A 21,482-nucleotide genomic window follows, 5' to 3' on the forward strand; every position below is an offset into this window, starting at 1 on the left:
TCCAAGTAATTAACAAGATCGATTTCCATTGTTATGTGGGAACACACCATGTGTGTTCCTGGGCTTTTCCAGTTTTGGCAAGAGGAAGTTGTTATTTCAAAATAAGCCTAACTAGGGTTCATCTGGGGAGATGACAGGAGATAGAACACTGTCCATGTTCGTTTGGCTGTGGTATTGTGAGTGAAACATTCAGCTCCTGATTGACTCTGAGTGGGCCCTTGAGTAATCAGGGGTCCTTCCTCAAACTCTGCACCAACAGCAGCTGTCCAAGGTCAAAAGCCAACAGAAGAGGCTGTGATTGTTTAAGAACTGGGACTGCAGTGTTCTCTCTTTGCTTCTAGGTTACCACTTATCACAAGATCTCAGCTGAAGGGGTGTCCAACCTTTCTTTTTTCCTCTGCCAAACACTGGGAGAATAAATGTTGTCTTGGGCCATAATTAAATACACAAATACTAAGGAAAGCTGATTATCAAAAAGAAGGTCTGTGAATACTTTTTTGATATCTGACACCACAGATAAGCAAAAAAAGTCCTCAAAAAATCGGCAGGTTGGACACCTCTGTGGATTTTAGATTCTGCTGTACTTTGAAGTTGGTTTAAGGCAAAACGCTTGGCAAACAGACCTTCGTTTAAAATGCAGCCGCTATTCTAATTTTGCCTTTGATATTTTATGTGTACAAGAAGAAGAGAATCCACTGTGCTGCAAAATCCTCAAAGCCAGCAAGGGTGGGGTTGGCTGGTTGGTTTTAAAAATTTGTTTAATCCCCAGGCCTTGGCACTTAGTAGGTGCTCAAAAAATGTTAAATGAATGACATATTTGCTGAGGTCAAATACTCTAAGTTATTTTGCAGGCATAATAAATTCAGGGCAAAACTTAGAGAATCTATTACCATACTTTTTTCTTCTTAAACCAGTAGGGATACTATTCTGGTTGGAGCTCAGACTTGATTTTTGTCTTAAAAATGTCAGGGAAACATCAATAGGAATGAGATTTAGGCAGAGTTAATAGGGCTGCAGATGCAGAGCATTTCACTGGACACTAAAATAATTGCCCGTGTGCGTGTGCACATGTTGAGGTGGGGTTGTTGTTCAATTGTAATAAACCTAATTTCTATTGTGATCAGTAGAAGAGAGGAACTCTAGCATTTACCAAGACTTTGCTGTTCTCTCCCGCAAACCAAAGTTGGTTAATTTCCTGGTCATCTGCAAACCAGGAAGAGAGGCCTCAGGAGAAATCAAATCTACTGACACCTTGATCTTGAACTTGGAAGCTTCCGGAATTAAGAGAAAATGAATGTGTGATGTCTAAGACACCTAATCTGTGACACTTCATAGTAGCAACCCCAGGAAATGAATATATCTTCCCCTTACAAAAAATATGTGGTAGAAACAGGCATGTGATATTTTATAATTCCGATTCCATTTCCTATTAAAATTTTATACATTTTAAAACATATATAAGCTATAAGTATAAGAGGATCTGAGGTTCTACAAAGAGAACTGTATCATACCATCAACACATATACACAGGCATTTTGTCCTGTATAGTTCATGGTTGGGCCTTGATAATTGCTAGTCAATGGATTTGAAACAGAATTTACTAACTCAAAAACTTCTGTAAAGTTTTGGTGGGTAACTATCATTTCATCTGAACAGATCAGACATGGTTCTGAAGCTTGGCCAGTGATTTCCTGCTGAGGCCTGAAGTAGCAGAATCTTTGCCAGTGGCAATGTTACCTACATTGCCCGTGTGGTGGCCTCAGCCAGATGATGGCGACCCACTGTGTTGCTCCTCTTCATGCTTTTTGGGTGCCTTTTCCTCTCTCCATGAGGGTGGTCCTCAGGGCTCTGGCCCAGCCAGCCTTTGGGGTCAGGTCCCCTATCCCAGAGCTCAGTCACCCTCCACATACTCCATGTGCAGCTCAGAGAGCTCTCCTAAGACTGAGTGTTACATAGTCAACCCACAACTTGACCTTGTGGGGTAGACTTAGGGTTGCTCAGACCCAACACAACCTGAAGCAGACTCATCACCTGACTTCTCAAATCTGCTCCACCTCCATACACCTGAGAGGAAGCCAGCAGGCTGACCCAGTGTCTGACCAATGGCTGCTATCTGTCCTCTTATCTAAGGTCCTTTGGATCCCACGACTCCTCACATCCACCGTGCTGGCATAGGATGAAGCCAGCACTGACACGAGCTTGGTTTACTCCAGAGTCCTCTCCTTGCCTGAAGTCTGATCTCTGTTCTAGCCAGTTGTTACTAAAACTAGGAAGCACCCCTAGGATGCTTCCCTCCTGGCACTCGGTGCCTGGGTCTGACTAACTCTCCACCTCTCTAGCACCCCATACTCTCCTTCCGAGCCTTAAAGAGGCATGCTTCCCCAGCCACAGGTCATCACGATTCCTCATGGCCATCAGGACGCTCCTGCTGGGGCAGTGTCCTCCCCATGTGCTCCAAACCTGCTGTACTGTGGATGACCTTTGGCTTTCCCAGGCCCTCTCCCCCCGACTAGGTTGCTCTTCTCCACACTCCGAGAGTCACTGTCAATCTTGTCAGCCATCCAGTCAAGGACACAGTGCCGAGAAAGAGATGGGAAAGGACACGAGTGAACCAGTCCCAACCTCTGCCACCACCAAGAGTTCCACAAGCAACCCCAGGGGAAGGCAGCCCAGCTGTGTCTCAGTTGCACATAGACCGGACGTTGACTATACAATTTTCTGTCATATCTCTTTCCTTCTCATGTAACCTTATAAATTAGATAACACAGAACTTTACTAGGAACCACGGGTACCCACTGGTGCGCCTGTAGACCAATGAGGATGGGCCTCCACGTACAGAAGACACAAATGTCCACACATTCATGTCTATGATGTTGGTTACTGCTGCCCACGGGAGACCCTTTGCTGTAATTAGAATCCCAGACCTTGGGCTGCACAGTAAGCAGAAGAGAACAGCACACTGCCTCCCCAAGAGCCCGTTACCTTTTCCAGGTCTGGTTCCTCTAATCCCAGGGCTAACTCGTTGTTGTCCATCACAGAGGAAGCGGCCACGTCCAGAGGGGTGGATCCTCTCATTGATGGGGAGGCTGAGGAAGGGGCAGAGAAGGCGTCAGAAAGGGACAGAGGACCTCAGGGCAGAGACAAGGTTGCAGTGCACACAAGTGGACAGCAGAGGGCGGCAGACACACCGAAACCTGGATCATGCTGTAGTTCCCCAACCGGCAGCCTGCCCAGTTTAAGAACAGCTCTGTCCAAAGAAGCCAGTAGATGATCTGATACATACCACACAAGAGAAAATCTCAAATCAATTCAAGGTGGAGTGAGGGGGAATGAGGGAGCCGGGAGACGGGAGGAGGGATGGGGAGAAGGCTTATATGGTACACCTCCTGGGAGCAGGACACAATTATAAGAGGACTTTACCTAACAAATGTAAACAGTGTACTTCTCTGTTTGCTGTCTTTCCTCCCCATACTCATTATTGCCTATAAACATGGATTAACTGGAAATGAGTTCATAGGACCAGCCAGATCACGTCTTTCCAAGGGGTCATAAAACTTCTTGGGGATCCCCTTCTCAGGTGTCACTTGACCAACCAAGCCCAAAGGACTTGGTCATTCCTGGAGGCTACCACCTAGAGTTTAAAAATAACCTCAGGGTGGGGCCTGTGGCTCAAAGGAGTAAGGCACCGGCCCTGTATGCTGGAGGTGGTGGGTTCAAACCCAGCCCCAGCCAAAAACTACAAAAAAACAAAACAAAAATAACCTCAAACAACATCTGATCACCAACGTTGTTTTTGAAATTTCTTAGGTTTTTTTTTTTTGCCTCTTAGGGTAGAATTTAGAAAAACTTCAGGTGGAATTTTACAAAAAGGTTGGTAGCGTGAGGTTGCATTTGAGAAGAAAAATAAATGAGATTTCAGACTTCAGGTGCATGTATTTGTGTATCCCATGGATTCGTTTGGCTTCTTTCCGGACGGGTGACTAAGGATGCACTGACCTGCCTTTCTAGTGGTGGTGATGGATTCACACTGTTTATCCACAGTTGCTCTTGGCCAGGCTGCCTTGCAGCTAAGGAAAGCAATTGCTGTTTGGCAAATGGGATAGGCATGCAGCCTGCAGCCAGCCTGCCAGGAAGAGATTGGATCCACGACCTTGGTGTCATTAGTTTTGCTCTGTGGTCAGCTGAGTGGGCTGGAAGGAGTTGGGTCCCCAGACTACATCTGCAATCCTAGGCAGCATTTCATAAACCATGGGCCACTGATTCCAAGAGAGATGAAGCAAAATTATCTGGCTGTACCAACACAGTTATGTCACCAAAGCTGGTTGGTAGCAACGTCTCTCCTTAGGCTGGAGAATATAGACATGACCCCATTATTTCAGATTTTTTAGATCAGGTAGTGTCCCTTTGAATATTTAAAAATACCAGAGCATTTATGCAGCTTTCTCCTTTATTTCCTAAGTGGCCAGTAGGAGGAATGTGGCGTCCAAGTTTGAATGTAGACGTTATAACATGACATACGTACCTAGGCCAACACTGCTATTTTCCAGCAGGTAACTCAGGTGCTCAAACATGGCCTTCTGATTCTGCCGGCTAATTCGACAGAAATAGCAAAGGAAGCGGCAGCAACTAGCAACCATTTTTGGAAAAGCAATCTGTGGGAAGAAGTAGGAAGTGTCAGAGAAAAGCATCTACCATGATTTATCACGAGGACTTTCTGAACAATATGACCTCAGAGTCATAGGTGGTGGGTTGAGGTCTTGCAAGCCGTGAAAGCTTTGAAAAATGAACTTTCTCCTTACTTCTAGTCTTTTCTAAGACTTATTAAGTGGAGGGACAGAGGGTGGGGGCACCTAAGAAGAGGCTTCCAAAAACACTGAGAGCTAATTATAGTTCCTGAAATTTCTCTCCTAACAGATGTCCAACAACAATCCCAGTCATCCTTGGATGTCACATGAAACTGCAGCCTGCCCCAGACGATTGTTTTTAACTAGGAAGGAAGTGGATAGAACTCTGATGGGAAATAACATAAAGGGAGACGGGTGATCATAGGCAGGCAAGGCCCACCACTATATCAATGAGTCGCCTGGGTCAAGACTGGCCCCTACAGTTACGAGAGCCTGAAGAGAGGCATCTTCCCTGTGAGCCTTCTCCAATTACTTTTGTCCTTGAAATTTGCTCTTCTGTAGGCTCCTGTAGTGCTCGTAATTTGATTTATACAATTTAGCATGGAGAGGCCAACTTATATCACTGTTGATTGTGCTTGGCCTCTCTTCTTGACAAAGTAATTAGCATCCCCAGCTGGGCCACATCTTAGTTTTGATTCTGTGATATGCAGTACTGTGTGTCAGCGTTAACCTTGCTTGGTTTCCTCCTTGAGAATCAGAGGATGTGCTGAGAAATAGGGTCCCTCAGTCGACTTGCTTGCCGAGGCCTCCAGACTTTGTTCATGGAGCTTCTTGAGAAATTTCACTTTTCCGAGACATCAGGAGAGGAACATGAGCAGTGACTACGACCGGGAATATCCAGTGAGGAATACAAGGTTGGGCTTCTGTTCTTCCTTCACGCTCTCACTTGCCAGCACGGGTGATGCTGCATCGGAGATCATTCATTCCTAGGATCCCGGCACTCTGGGGTTTTCAACATTTAAAATCAAGCCTCATAGCCCTATAACCCGGGCAAACGGATAAATGCTCAGTGTGGCCCAGGCCCACTCCTTTCCCCTTGAAAATGGGAGCTTCCCCTGACTGCAGGTTCCTATGGGGCAGCTGGCGAGGAACCCGGCGTCTGCAGGAGCCTGGCTAACAGAGGAAACACTCACACTCCCGAGGGCACGCTGCCAGGGCCATTAGTAAGATCTTATTCTCATTTCAAACAGCCTTCTCCAGACTCAGCACGGAGCATGCTCCTGTGTGCAACTGGAAGTTGTTCCATCTTGGAAGCAGCAGGGCTGCAGAATGCAGGAAGCAAACCCAGCAGGTGAACGCCCCAGGGGGATGAACAGAAAAAGCCCCAAGATTTAAGAGCTGATGCTTTTACGTGGGGATTCCATCCGGCAGCAGCATCTTGGGGCTCCTTCCCAGTATTGTGCATATCCCCCCCACCCCTAGGAGAGTAACTGAGGCGATAGACATCAGCCAGGTGGCTCTGAACAGGTCACCTCATGTGCCCTTGCCCCAGGGGTCACGTTCTGGCTAAGTTCTCCTGAGCGCATTACCTGAGATTTCTCTGTACCCAGCACGTTCACCATCACCTCCATCACCGTCTCATGCATGCCAAGGACTCTCATGAGGTTGGGATGCTGGTAAAACACCTTGTTGTTCATTATATCTCTAGGAGAAGGATCAAAGAGAGACTCAGAACTTGCTTATTTCCATGCTGTGAAAATTCAGGGATAAGGACACATAAACACATAGAAGGGGACCTAATGTCAGAGTGACAGGCTGGAAAGATAACCAGGAGGCGTCAGGTCAGCTGGAGTCTACGGGCAGTGCCGTTTCTAGCTGTCCTCCTCAATTTCTAAGTATTTGCTTTTTCTCTTTGAAAAATGCTCCCCTCCTGGGTTATTTTTTTATAAGGTTCAAACCAAATAAGTGCTTTTCTCCAAGACTCCTCCACACTTCTTTTGACAACGAATGGCAGTTTACAGAGGTGACCTAACTGGCAAGGATATAATCCCATGAGGAGTGAAATCAGGATCAGGGCACACAGATTCCAAAACACCCACATCTCAGATAAACCAGTCTTCCCACTTATAGCACTCTAGAGGGAGTTGCATGGAACAGTGAATGACCCACCCCAGCCCGTTGATCATGAGGAGCTCCTCCTCTTTGCCCATCCTGACACTGAGCAGGGAGCGGATCTGGCCCAGTGCAGCCAGCAGGTTGATGGTGTCGCTCACGGAGACCTGGCTGATGGTGTAGGTCTTCCGCAGGGCCTGCAGCAGCTCCCCGATGCTGTCATACTGCCTCCGGAGGAGGTTGAACATCATCCGGACCAGCTCCGCATCCTGGATCTGGTCCTCCTGGGCCCAGAGGATCATCGTCTGTGAGATGAGTTCCTTCAGCGTTGCTGGAAGGACAACAGGAGGGACCAGGATGGTGGCTGTCCTGGCTCAGGGAGAGCTGGGCATCTCAGCCACTTCATTCAAGTACAAGTCACACTGTTAGTTTTTTTAACATAAGAGATTAAAAAATTTGTTTTTTAAGGGTGGGTATAACATGCAAAAGATGTAGAATATATCATCCAAAGACAAACACGCCAGCCACACCATAAGAAAAGAATATGCCATTATTAATTTGAAGATACTGAATATTCTATTTTGATTAAGCAATGTTTGAATCAATGCCAGAAAGACAGTAACAGAGAAGACTCTGCCCTTGCCTTTGGAGAGTTTACAAGTTAGTTCTTTACATTTTTATTTTATAAACGATACATTTTATTTTTATTTTATAACACAGTGGCATGTGTAAGTGCCATGGGATGGAGTAGAGAGCAATTGATTCTGGGTGGGTGAGGGCACCAGAGGAAGACACTGGCCAATGCTTCTTTCGGATAAAGCAGTAGTAATCAATGGAATGTCTCTACTATAGATATTATCTGAAAGTATTTTAAAGACACCCTGTGCCATGAATTGATAAAGCCAAGTCATTGATTCAAGAATTGTGAAAGATATTTTGGATGATAGCAATATAAAAATACACTGGGGCTGGAGAGAAGTGCGCTGAGAGAGTGCTGTGTCAGCCTACAGGCTTGCGGCTGGACATCTGACCGGCGCCCACTGAATTGACTTCTTTGCCCTGCGTCTTTGGCAGGAGTCTGCTGATGCTGCATCACAGACTATTTGCAAGCATCAAGAGAAGAAATCACTGAGAGTGTGAATTCAGAATTTGTGGGGGGCTCATGCTGGTTATGCGGAAATGCCATGGGTTGCATGAATAAGGGGAAGATCACTGCAGTGGGGCCCCAACCCGCTGTGGGGCCTTCCTAACTGGCCCTGAAAACTGCCCACCTGCTTTGGTGTGGGAAGACGATCAGAGGCAGAGGCAGTGAGAGCTGGAGGAGAAGGTGGAAGGTGACCCATGAGAACGGCTGGGAAGGCCCTGCTCAGCCCTCCCCATGCCTTACACACTTTCAGTGGATGGCACGACGGAGGTGGGATTTGTCACTCTTAAATCACAGATGCCTCCTAGTTTGGCGCTGCCTATCACAGTTCTGCCAGACGATCCTTACTCAGGCTGGATGATAAAGGCAGCACTAGAGGGATGATGAAGGTCACTCAGTCAGTCAGTGACAGGACTGGAGTAAATTCAGCTGGATGCTTTCAGGGGCCTGTGCCATCTCTAATAGTGGAGGCTTCTACTCCACGCCACTGACTGTGGCAGATGTCTGCTCTACATACAGTCTGGGCTCATCACAAGGACACAAAAATAGAACTGAGTTACCAAAGCTCTAAAAGAGACCTAAATGTAAAGATGAATTTAACTTACTGCTGTGTCTGTCAACCCTGTGGGTGGGTTAGTTTCAGATGGGAGACATAAGCCGAAAAATGTAAAAAAAAGGCTACCTAAGTCAGAGAGAAGTACAGTTCGAAGGTGTTCCTGAGTGGTCTCACCAGGCAGGGATTGCTGGCTGGTATCTGTTGGGTTAGAAAACATCTGTACCCTCTTGAGGGGGCCAGTGATCCTCAGGCTAGGCTGGGTTCCTTCTCGGGAAACTTGTTTCCCCAGAGTCCAAAGGTAAAAGTGTCTGTTTACCTTAGTTAATGTTGGCAATAAGGATGAAAACAAAACAGAGAGACTCTGACACCCAACATAAATTTTTCTAGTCCTATAAACACAATTCCCTCTAAACCCTATGGGGTGTCTAACCTTTTGGCTTCTCTGGGCCACAATGGAAGAATAGTTGTTTATGCCAACACTAATGAAGGCTGATGAGAGGGAAAAAGAAAGGTCTGTGTATAATTTTTGTGATATCTACCACCACAGACAAGCGAAAGGTCCTCACATAATTCATATGTGACCCTCAGGCTGTGGGTTGGTCACCCTGGGCACGGTTCTTATCACAAAATTCTCTGCAGAGATAATACAGATCATCCCAGTTCCAGCTACATTTGAAAAGCACTGATCATATCAGGCAGAATTATTAATCAGCTCAGGGACCGTCTTCTTTTCAACAGGGAGTTTTACAGAGTCATAATAAAACTAAATAAATATTAGCTTTCCCCTGCTTTCAGATTAATTCTGGATTTGGGTGAGCTTTTAGCCTCACACTGGCTCAAAAATCCAAATAAACATTTGTGGCCTAGAGACTAGAACATGTACAGCAAAAAACAAAACAAACAGAAAAAACTCACGAGAGGGCAGATGGGAAAGGAAACCACTCTTTAGCCTGAAACGATAGAGCAAGGAACACCTTCCACCTCATTTTTCCTCCAGGCTAGCCTTCAACGTAGGTATCAGAGAATAGGATAAATACATATGCCTATGTGACCAAATTAAAGCACAATAAAAAAAATCAGCCCCTAGGTCATTGCTGTTTTACTGAAGGGCAGTTGTAATAGTCTGTGGAAGGCATGGCATTCAGGGCCGTTTGTGTGGGACAGGGTTCCAAATCGTGAGTCCAAGGGCCAGTAAGTGAGAGAAATAGTAACTATGAGAAGAAAGAACATGGGGGTTTGGGGAGGGACCTTCTCCAGAGTGTGAAATGCACAGCATATTTTATGCTCTGAAATATATTCGGCCCTCAGCACCCACCAAGCAAACCTGGGCTAAGTCGATAAACTGCTGAATAACTAAATACTTCTGGGACTGAGAAAACGGAGCTTTATCCTGCCAGTACCATGCTATTGACAATGGCTCAAATTTTATGCTATTTTTTTGTGGGTTTTTTTTTTTTTTTTTTTGAGACAGAGTCTCACTCAGTTTCCCTGGGTAGAGTGCTGTGGCATCACAGCTCACAGCAACCTCAAACCCCTGGGCTCAAGCGATTCTCTTCCCTAAGCCTCCCAAGTAGCTCCATCTATAGGCCCCCAATAATACTTAGCTAATTTTTATGTCTAGGCTGGTCCTGAAATTGTGAACTCAAGCAATCCACCTGCCTCAGCCTTCCAGAGTGCCAGGATTATAGGCGTGAGCCACCGTGCCTGGCCAGTGTCTCAGATTTTAATTAGTTCCCATGCACTAGGGGCAGAACAGACAGAATGTACCAAGGTTAAGAGGTTAAAAAGAATACATGTTGCAGAATATGCTATGCTCTCCATAGATCTGAGGATTGAAATAATGCATATAATCCTGTATGCTGCATGCTATGGGCTTCATAAGGGTTAACTGTTACTACTAGCTATACTAACTAGTAGTTAGAAAAGTGTGATCTGCAGACCCTTGGAGGCCTGAAACTCTTTAGGGAGTTCACAGGGTCAAATGTATTTTCATAATGATTCTAAGATGTTGTTTGTGCGTTTCACTGTGTTGGTAGTTGCACCGAAGGCAACTAAAACCTCCCGAACCTAAGTATGAATGAGTCGGCAGGAACTGACTGTATTTTTTACAGCCACATCCCCAGAGGAATGCCCAGTTCTACATAAGAATGTCCTGAATAAAGCAGGAAGAATTATTAATTTTATTAATAATAATTTCTTGAGTTTACATATTTTTAATACCTTGGTAAATAAAAAAAAAAGCAAAGAATTTCTGCTGTGTATCAAAGTTCAGTGGTTTTTCTGGAGAAAAGCACTTGTGTGATGGAGCCAAACTAGCCAATTAGCTCATGGAATGACAAAAATGATTCATCAGACTTGGAAAACCGACTTTTTTTTTTTAATAAATGAAAGAAGCCAGCCTTTTACTTTTAATGACAGTATTTGTTGCCGATCATGAAATTTGAGCTTTCAGAAAATCAGAATTTTGAAAAACGTTTATCGGCCCCTGAAAGTAGAAAAGCGACATTTTTGTGTGTTTCTATACATCTCTTTAGTGTCTGACTTAATCTAAGGCAGCTAGATTCTATCTGGCTAAAAACCAGGAAGCTTCCAAGACTTGAAGACTTGTTTTGATTAAGTTGTTGATATTAACAAGTGTGATTTAAAAAACATTTTATAATGAAATGTCTCAACGTTTGGAAGCTTTGCATAACTCAGTAAACCAATAATTTCCCAATGACCAATGCATGATGTTACAAAAAACACTCAGAGGTAAAAGATCCATTCAACATGTAAGTGATAGACCAATGAATTTTAATGTAAAGAGATACAAAAATTTCTTTAATATAGTTCCAGACGCCACATATCAGCTAACCTTCGATAAACTACTACTTTTTCAATTTTGAGATACTACCCACAAATTATCTGAAAAGGCTATGAAAATGGTCCTCTCCTTCCAACTAGATGTCTGTCTGAGGCCAATTTTCTTCCTATTCTTTAAACAGACAGACTCTTGCTACCTTAGATTGAGTCAGACATTACAGAGATTTCTAGAAACACAAGACAATGTCACTCTTCTATTTTTCTTATTTTGAAAATTTTAGCTGTTTTTTGTAAAAGGGTATTATTTATGTTAACAGGTAGTGAGTTTTTAAAATCATTTAAAATGAATGAATATCTAAAAGAATTTCTGAATTTTAATTTTTAATCTAGTAGACATGGATAGAGATCACCTACATAAACTGAAACTTCTGGGGGTGCTTAGTAATTTTCAAGAGTGCCAAGTGGTCTTGCACTGAAGGGTTTGAGAACCACTGTCTATACAAGGGAGCCTGTGCTGAGGTGATGCTGAGATTGGGGAGAAAGCTGCCCCTCGGGCTAAGAGGAACCCTGATCCATCAGGCTGCATATTCTTCTCAAGGAGCCAAGATGGGACCCTGGAAAGCTGTAGCTTGGGAAGCTTTCTATGTTTGTTTCTGGATGGAAGGTTGATTCAATGTGAGCGTAAGAAGGGTAAGACACCTCACACGGAGAGAGAAAGTGAGGATTAAAGGATCATTACTCTGAAAATTGAATCCCGGCAGTCAAGGGATTTCTAGCCATTATTCGTTCATCACCAAGGGCTCCAAATGCATCCCTCTTCCTTAATTGGGGCTTAAGATCAATCCTCTTCAGAGCAGAGAGGGGGCCGGGCATGTGCTGTGCCCAGGCTGAGTGGCCTTCTTTAGTCTGCTCTGCACCCGGCACCCTGGGGCCCATAGAGAAAGGCGGGCTGCAGGCAGCACTTAGTTCCTTGTCTCCAGCATCAGCTGACCCTGTCCCAGTGCCTTTGCTCTCCATACTGGACACCAGGCTGCCCAGTGCCAAAGACTGTGCCCCGGAATCGACATGGTCCTGGGATTCAGGACATCCCTCATTCACAAGTTTCTGCCCATCCTTATCTGAGTAGCTGAGATACCCCCAGTCGTGCCACTTTTAAGTTAGCTTTTCAGTTGACTACTATTTTCTGAGTGTCTGTTATATGCTCCAGGTTTAAACACTCTATGTGAAACTATTTCAAGACAAATTATTACCCACAGTAGGCTGGCTGGGGAAATGAAATAACACACATTGAAATGTTGAATGAAAAATACAGTGTAAAATTATGGGTAAAACTGTAATGTCTAAGACAATTAGAAAGTAAGACAATTCACAGTGGGCACATCTACAGTAATAAATACATCCCAAAGAATTTTTCTTCCAAAGGCTCCTTTTTCTGAAGTTCTTTATATTTCTAGAATAGGTCCCCATTACCTGGAGACTAATGAACCCGTTAAGAAGTGCGCTGTCATGCAGGTAAGAGGCCTTCCAAGTGAAGTCAGAAATGATCTGATGGAAAACCATCACTCTTTTTTTTTATTGTTTGGGATTCATCGAGGGTACAAAGAACCAGGTTACACTGGTTGCTTGTGTTAGGTAAAGTCCCTCTTATAACTGTGGACTCTCTGTCACGACTACTTTGGAATGTTATTTTCCTTCAAGAGGTGATTCACACATGTAGTCCCTGTACTGAGTATTTTTATTTTTTTCTGGTGTCCATAGGGGAATGCTGACAATTTTTATAGGATTTCCAAATAGCAAGGGGAGCTATTTCTTAAGATACATTTGAATTGCTATCCTAGTGCTTGGATAGGTACATTAAGAGCAGCTACAACTAAATACTGATTTTCTTTCTGTTGCTTTTCCAAGTTCATCTTTGGAAATGCCACCCATTAACAACTAAAAATCACTTCAGTTTTCATCAGAAACAGGACTCCTGAAGTTGGGCAGTTTCTAGAAGCAAGGTCAAGTTCAGGTGGAGAGTTTAAATCTACTGTTTGTGATGGAAGTGCATCTTCCATCTCTCTCTCTCTCTCTCTCTCTCCCCCTCTCACACACATATTATACCATAAGGACTTAACTACACGCAATGAAAACACTTCAGCAGACTTTACTAGAATTCTAGGATTTTCATCCACTGATCAACTGAGTTTCCAGAGGGTCCTGTCAAGTGTACTAGATGATTCAATTCATGGGATTTAAAAAAAAACTTTACTATATATATATGTGTGTGTGTGTATATATTTTACAACACAATCAGTTTTAAATGATGAAAATGGGAAGCCATGCTGTTCTTTTCTAAAAGGAAAAAGAAAGAAAGAAATATAACCAAGTACTTGTTTTCTAATGAAAAACAAATCCCCTTAATAGAATGTCTTAGAGAAGCTAGTCATATACTGATGGTTTTCTTGATAATTATAAATGGCTTCATTTATGAGATTACTATTAACATGCTAACTCATTCTACTTTTGCAATTAGTGTAATTAGGGGTAGTCACGTATAGGCAATGATATCAAATACATAATCTATATGCTGCATTTTAAATGATCGTTCAGGCTAACTCAGAACAGAAGTATTTCCAAGGCACTGAATTGTTTAGGGAGACTTGATGGCAGAGGGATACTTTAAAAGCAAATAGCTACTTCACTGCCTGATTTTTGGCCTAGTCGACCTTCTCTATAATAGTGAAGAATTAGAGAGTCTTTAAATCAGAAGTAGCCCTAGTTCGTGGGTATGGAGCTCAGGTATCACTTCTGGTTGTTTGCTCCCCTGACTTGTCATTTGATGACCTGCTCCTCTGACTTCAGAACCCTAAGCCCACCTTACGTGACCCTGGCAAGAAAGTTCTCTAGAGAATCACCTACCACAGTTGGTACGCCTCCTTTTTAAATGGTCAAATTATCAGTTTTGCAACATCAACTAGCACAAGGTCACCTACTCTCATGGTACGGGTGTACATTTTTAGGCTGTACATTTTTTCCTCCAAATTTAGATCGCAATCCAAGTGGCTATCACGCATTGGACTACATAGTTATCATCAAAGAGTAGATGTTAGACACTGGCAAAGCAAATCCCTGCAGCTTACAGATCCTAGGCCTACACTGCTGTTACATTTTTGTGAATGCTCTTAACTCTGCATCAGTTTGGAAGAAAATGTCTTCCAATTACACTGAGAAGAGGAAGCAAACAAAATTGCACTGTGCTTGGGTTAAATTAGAATGTAATTTATCATGCTCACAATAGGAAAAGAAAAATAATTATGTGCCTCTAAATTACATACACTTATTTTAAAAATGTAAAGTGATTAAAAAGTCAGCTTGTGCTATGCTTAAAAATGCTCTGGAGGCGTGCACAGGTGGTAGATCATTTCCAAGTGCAATGAACAAGTGTCTTTTGACCTCTGATTTTATTCTCCCTGCAGTAGGCTGAATAATGCTCCCCCCACAAAGATGTCCACGTTTTTATGCCCAGAAGCTATGAATGTGTTAAGTTAAATGGGATGTGATTAAGTTAAAAATTTTGAGGTGGGGAGATTATCCCAGATTATCCAGGGCTCAACGTAATCACAGGGTTCTTCCCCACGGGAGGCAGGAGAGTCTGTGTTGGGGAAGTGATGACAGAAATAGGCCGATGTGATATCATTGCAGAAGGGGCCAGCCCCCAGCTGAGGCACGCGGGGGGCCTCTACAACCTGAGAGAGGCAAGGTGTGGGTTTTCTTCTCCTATAGGACCCAGGAGGAGGCAGCCCTCCTAGCACATTTTACACTAAGTTTGTGATCATTTGTTACAGCAGCAGTAGAAAACTAACGTGATCCAACTGATTCAAAGTCTTGGTTTGAGGGTATTTGACTTATTTCCGAAGCCCCAGATCAGACCAGAGAGTCTCGGCGAGCAAGCTATTACAAAAGCACAGACAGGTGCCCACCAGACATTTAGTTTTCTGTTTTTGGTGAAGCCACCGGAGTCTGTGGCAGGTGTGCCCATATAACTGAGGTCTGCCGGAATCCAGCCCAAAGTTCCCCTGAGACCAGTTAAACTCGGCCAGTGCCTACTGGAGACCTGCTGTGGCCCAGTGGACAATGAGCACAGATCGTAGCACTGTCTCCAGTTCTACTAGCACAGATTTTATTTTATTTTTTTTTTGCCTTTATTCATCTGAACATCAAGGGCTAGAAACAGCTACGTCTCCACGCTAACCGCTTGGTTGGTTAAAGATGCGGAAGATGATGGCTGTTGTGCCTAATGGGCACGACCCCCCGCAGCCCCAGAACCCACTTGTCTCTTCTCCCTTCTTGACAGAACCCTGACTTTATCCAGGTTTCCACCTCTCGGCCTGACAGACCATGTTCCTCAAGGCAAGACGATCCAGCTTCATTTCAGAAATGGGCCCTACTGACTTAAGTCAACCACACATCCTGTTATCCAGGCCTCTCTCATTGGTTCAGGCTGGGTCTGTGACTAAGTTCTCCAGTGAAAGGTGATCTCAGGGTCCTGGCTAATATCAGGGCAGGATAAACTTTCTTGCTTTCCCTTGGACGCTGCAGGCCACCCAATCAATGCAGCCCAGGGGCTGGCTCTACCTCCACACCCATAGGCACGTCAGTCAGTAACATCCCCCTTGGATACTTTATCTGAGTCGGGCTCTCTGCTGTTCATTTGCTGAAAGCATCAGACACGACAAAAGAAGTTCTCATGACCTCTACTTTGCACACTCACTTCTGAACTTCTCAGTGGCCGGACATTAAACTGAGCAGTATTTTATTGAATCCTGATGTGTCCCCCATAAGGTGGACATTGTCACTATTCTCATTTGATGTACAAGGAGACTGAAACTTGCTGTAATTGTGATCCTTCCGTATCAAAATTATAAATGTTGGGCTAGGATTCAAACCTATACTGCTGGACTCTAAACCCATCTACTTTACTATCTTAGAGCTCCTTCCTTTCAACAGCTTCATAAAACTCCAAAAAATAGTTATCTTTATTAATCCTTTCGACTTATATTATATTGTCTAGATGCTCTCTTAATAAACCATGAAATGGATTCAGAAATAAAATCCCCCAAGTCATAAAGCTTTAGTTCTTTTTCTGACTCTCAGATGGGCAGATTAATCACTTTCCCAGAGCCTCAATTTCTTTAAAATGAAATTAGCAATATAAAATTCATGTCGAAGAAAATGATTGTATGTGTGGTCTAGCAACAAGAGTACTAGGCAGGCCACGTGAGTCCTTGTTCTGGTTCTGGCTATGTGACCTTGGGTAAGAACTCCTATCTCTCTATGACACTGACCAGTTTTATAAAGTCAGGTCATCTGTGGCTTAATATTCTAAGATTCGATTTCCTTCTGACCTACTGAGCTCTCAAAAACGGTTGTGCTAGTTTATTAAAATGGCAAACGAAAACCTGTGGCTTCATCAGGTTAAATTGATGAGTACCAAGAATTTTACCACTGCATTTTAATGACCTACTTTAATGGAAGGCAGCTTGCTTTCCTGAATAGCAAAACCTGAGATGAAAAAAATAAAACCTTAGAATTCCAGCAGTCACCGACTATAGTGAATAAGGCATTTTCAAAGCGTCACCACACACCACTAACCATTCACATCGAGGAGATGAGCTATGGCAACTTGATGGCCTTTTAGACGACTTCCCTGATGGCTGGTGGAGAAAGTCACGCTCTCATGTCAAAGGTCACAGGCAGAATAACATCTTCTAGACTTAGGAAGATTTACTGGGAATGGGCCTCACGCCCTAGGTGCTCTGTGCCCTATGACTTCCTCGGGGCCAAAAATCTGGGTCTGAATTACAAAGTAGCAAACCTATTACTTCTTAGCAGAGAAGGGAAGGGAGAAAGTTAAATCTGCTGACTCCATGGTGACTTCTGGAGAATCCATGATGCTAGTTTCTCTGTGCTGCCCAGGCTGTGTAGTATATACCACCCTGACCTCATTCTTCTAGCACAACAACACTGTGAATAAAGTCATAAGGCTCTTTGCAAGAGAAGGAAAAGCCTGGGAAGATGGCCTGCAGCATTGCTCTTGGGCCAGGAGAAGGAGCTGCTGTTCCATGACTTCATGTCTGCCGTGCCTGTCAGACCCCTGAGGTGTGAGAGAGTGCAGCTGGCCCCAGCTCCGCAGCCAGCAGCAGGACACATCCCAGCTGTGTGTTTCATTTCAGATGAGTACACTGGTTTCCTTCTATATTGACTTCCTCAGCTGAGGAACAGGCGTAAAAGGTCAAACTGCTTGCTAGAACATCCTACTTGTCACTACAATACAGTGACAGGAGCCACCAGGTACGAAGAGCTTCGTGCATGTTGATTCTGTGTGAAATCCTGTCCCTGAACAATCATTCAACCCTCACATGATCATGTGCAAGTAGACAAGACAGACGTGGCAGGGACGGAGTTTCCCCGATACTGATGGCCCTCAGTAGCTTGAGCCTCGCTTTGTGTTTTATTTAGGCAAAGACACTCTTCAGTTTAATGAACGAAACCTCCTGTAAATAGGTGGTCTGTTGAGGCAGTGTGGGAATGAGGGAGTCAGGAGAAGGGGCACCAGACACGGAGCCTCCTGGCCATGAACCCCACCAAACTGCTCCAGCCACCAAAGTCTGCCAGTCCCTGAGCGGGGCTCTCAGGGTGGGCTGTGTGGCACTTTTGTGGTAGGTGAGTATTTCTGCTAACTCTGTTTCTAAATTTTTCTCCCTTGCTGGTTTCCTGTCTTGGCTAGAGCCTTCACGCCTATAAAGGTAGAGAAAAGCATAGAAGCAGGACAGTCTCTGGCCTGCGGGACACCCCACACTGTCAGAGGCAGCCCTGTGAGACACCAGCAACATGGCACTGGAGTGTATGCAGCCTGAGTCTGCCAGTCCTTCCCTATGGCCCCAAGGGGCTCATCCATCATGTGGACATAATTAGCCTGTTGTTTCTGAAATCAGTCAACCTGCCTCATAATCACTTTCTGAAAACATCCAGGCGATTAAATGACTGATGATGATGATGGGACAAGAGCACAGAGAGGACAGAGCATGTTTGCTGATGTGCTAGGGAGGAGCCTCTGGAATGGAGAAGGAGCCGAGGTGGCACCCTGAGGACCTGGGGTCCCCGTCCTCACTCGGCCGGGAAAGTAATCAAATTGCTTCTGTTTTAGTCTTTTGTCTGTTCAATATAGAAAATAAAGTGATTATGAGGCAAGTTACTGGTCACAGATCCTAAGTATCTGTGCTTCTCTAGCCGCCTCTTTCCAACCCTGGCTGCCCCGTGCAGCAGGAAAACATGGATAGGAAGCATGATTCAAACCTTGGTCCTGGATATGGAGCATGATTCAAATCTTGATCTTTTTTTTACCTGTTGCAAGACCTTGTCCAAATTACCTTGCTACTCTCAGGCTTAGTTGTCTCTCACATAAAAGGGAAACCTGGCCTCAGTGTACCTGGTTGCTTGCTGTGAGGATGAAATCACACTAGACAGTGTGAAGTGTCTTGTGCACATCTGGCACAAAGAGGTAATTCAATAAATGTTAGATTTTTCTATCTCCTGAGAACCAAACTCTTTATCACTAAAATGCAGACTACCCAAAGAGAGGGCCAGACACTGATCCATTAAACGGATCACAGAGTACCTGTTACACATCTATTAATTACCGTGTACAACTGGTCTGGGTGCTGAAAACAATGAATTCTGATGCCTGTTTTGGTATCAGGGAGGTAGCCCAGTGGCTTAACATATTGAATTCTCCATTTGCTCATCACTAAGCTACAACTACCCTGTTTGTTTGCTATGCAGGGACATCAGGAAAACAAGACTGTGTGGGGAAAATCTTCTTGCAACCTTTATGGAGCTAAAGAAAAGTAAGGCTCTCCTCCTCTCACCTCCGTGCCTGTTAGCCCGCTCGCCTATCTCTCTAAATCCATAAAGACTCCATTTAACGCTTTCCTCTCTTACTTTTCTAATTGGCTGCTAAGAGATATCAACCCTACCTTTATTATGTGTCTGACATCTAGAAAGCACTTCCTGTTGTTGTATCAGTTTTCTTTTGCTGCTGTGACAGACGACTGCAACCTCGTGGCTTAAAACAACACAAAATTTATTATCTTACAGTTCTATCTACGAGAAGCCTGATCCAGGGCTGGTGTGGCAGGTGCGTTCCTTTCTAAAGATTCCAGGGGATGATCCATTTCCTTATCTTTTCTACCTTCTCCAGGTGGCCCACCTTTCGGGACTCATCGCCTGTCCCTCCAGGAAATTTGAGCCACGCCCTTCTGCTGCCATTCTCTCTCACTTTTAAGGACCCTGTGATGACTGAGGGCCCACTCCAATAATCCTGGGGATTTCTGGATTAGCAACTTCAAAATTTCATCTGCCATCTAAGTTTTCTTTTGCCATTTATCATAACATATTCACAGGTTTCAAGGATCAGGACATGGAGGTCTTTGGGGTCCATCATCTTGCCACACACACCCACCCAGAGCGCTGCAGTGAAATTCAAATGGGCCTCTGTGTTTCCCATGTCTGCCCACTGCAGCAAATGGCCATCAGAGGTGTGTGAGGACTAAATCATTAATTAAAAGACCACCATTTTGCTGAAACAGTTTGACTGGTGCCTAATACAGTGCCTGGGAAATGGTAGGTGATTAACAAACATTGTATCATAGCCAATAATAGTTTAAAAAGTGCTTACCATATGCAAGGTCCAAAGTTAAGCATTATTGATACATTAACTATCTTAATGCTTACATCAACCCAGGGAGGTAAGTGTTTGTAGATGAGAGAACTGAGGCAGGGAGAAGCTATCACATGCTTAGTCTCCCAGAGAGTATACGGCTGAGCAGGAATTTGAAATTAGAGCCCTTGCTCATAACCACCTCACTATTATAGCATAAATTAATGATTGATTTAGTCCTTAAGAACCTTTTATGGCCGTTGACTACAGGGGTCAGGGTACCAGTATATAAATGATATGGATAGGAATCGAACTCAGGTTGACGAATGTTTGAATTTATTTTCCCAGACAGAATTTCCCTCATTTACCCTGGGTAGAGTGCTATGGCTTTATCATAGCTCACAGCAACCTCACACTCTTGGGCTCAAGTGATCCCCTTGCCTTAGCCTCCAGAGTACCTGGGACTATAGGTGCTTGCCACCTTGCCCAGCTAGGTTTTCTATTTTTAGTAAGGAAGGTCTCGCTCTTGCACAGGCTGGTCTTGAACTCCTGAGCTCAAGCAATCCGCCAGCTGTGGCCTCCCAGAGTGCTAGGATTATAGGGGTGAGACACCGTGCCTGGCCAAAGGTTTGAATTTTTGTGCCACCACTGTGTGATTTTGGAAAGTTACATAATCTGTTATTTACTTCAGTTTCTTCAATTATAAAATAGAAATAAAATTGTCTACCACAGATTGTTTTTGTTAGAATTAAATGAGGTAACATTTGTGGAAGTGCTTCATGCAATCCTCAGGATAAAGTGGGTACCTATATTACCCTCCCCACCCCTGGGACACTGCAAGACCAGGTATTATAAAAGACATGGGCTACAAACAGTAACACTCTAAGACTGAATACAGTGTAAAAACTGGATTTTTTTGCCATATATTTTATGTTTTACTTTATTTTTTTCTATCATATTCCATTCTATTCCTCTTATAATTCAGCCAATCTCAACTTGTTACTACTCTCATGTATGATTTGGACTTTTCTGTTCCTGGACCTTTGTTGAAACAGATTTTTCTTTAAAAATGCTTTTTCCCCTCTTATTTTATCTAGCCATCTACATTTATTTTATGTTATTATTATTTTTTGGAGACATTGTCTCATTATGTTGCTCTTGGTAGAGTGCTGTCACAGCTCACAGCAACCTCAAAGTGTCGGGCTTAAGTGATTCTCTTGCCTCATCCGCCTGAGTAGGATTACAGGTACCCACCACAATGCCTGGCTATTTTTTGTTGCAGTTGCCATTGTTGTTTAGCTGGCCTGGGCCGGGTTCGAACCTGCCACCCTTGGTGTCCGTGGCTGGTGCAGTAACCACTGTGCTATGGGTGCCAAGCCTCCGTCTACTTCTTTTTATCAACACTTTCCCAATCCTCTCCTCTGACCAGCCACTGTATTTTGTCCTCACTTTTATCACAGTACATCTGACCTCATGATCTGGAGTTGCTTGTCCAAGCCCTTCTCCTCACCTGTCTTTTTTTTTTTTTTTTTTTTTTTTTTT

The 21,482-nt window shown here is 44.0% G+C and overlaps 1 protein-coding gene across 1 annotated transcript in view; it reads right to left on the bottom strand.

The window, feature by feature from the left end:
- RYR3 (ryanodine receptor 3) overlaps positions 1–21,482 on the bottom strand; it is a 362,708-nt gene that overhangs the window by 134,385 nt on the left and 206,841 nt on the right. The window contains exons 39-42 of the mRNA XM_012806300.1: positions 6,795–7,068; positions 6,215–6,329; positions 4,523–4,652; positions 2,983–3,086 (exon numbers count right to left, since the gene is read on the bottom strand). Of these exons, the coding sequence (XP_012661754.1) occupies positions 2,983–3,086; positions 4,523–4,652; positions 6,215–6,329; positions 6,795–7,068 (623 nt within the window). The remainder of the gene's footprint in view (positions 1–2,982; positions 3,087–4,522; positions 4,653–6,214; positions 6,330–6,794; positions 7,069–21,482) is intronic.

Source organism: Otolemur garnettii, unplaced genomic scaffold (genome assembly GCF_000181295.1).
Source record: "Otolemur garnettii isolate 467f Iridium unplaced genomic scaffold, OtoGar3 scaffold00050, whole genome shotgun sequence".
Taxonomy (NCBI): domain Eukaryota; kingdom Metazoa; phylum Chordata; class Mammalia; order Primates; family Galagidae; genus Otolemur; species Otolemur garnettii.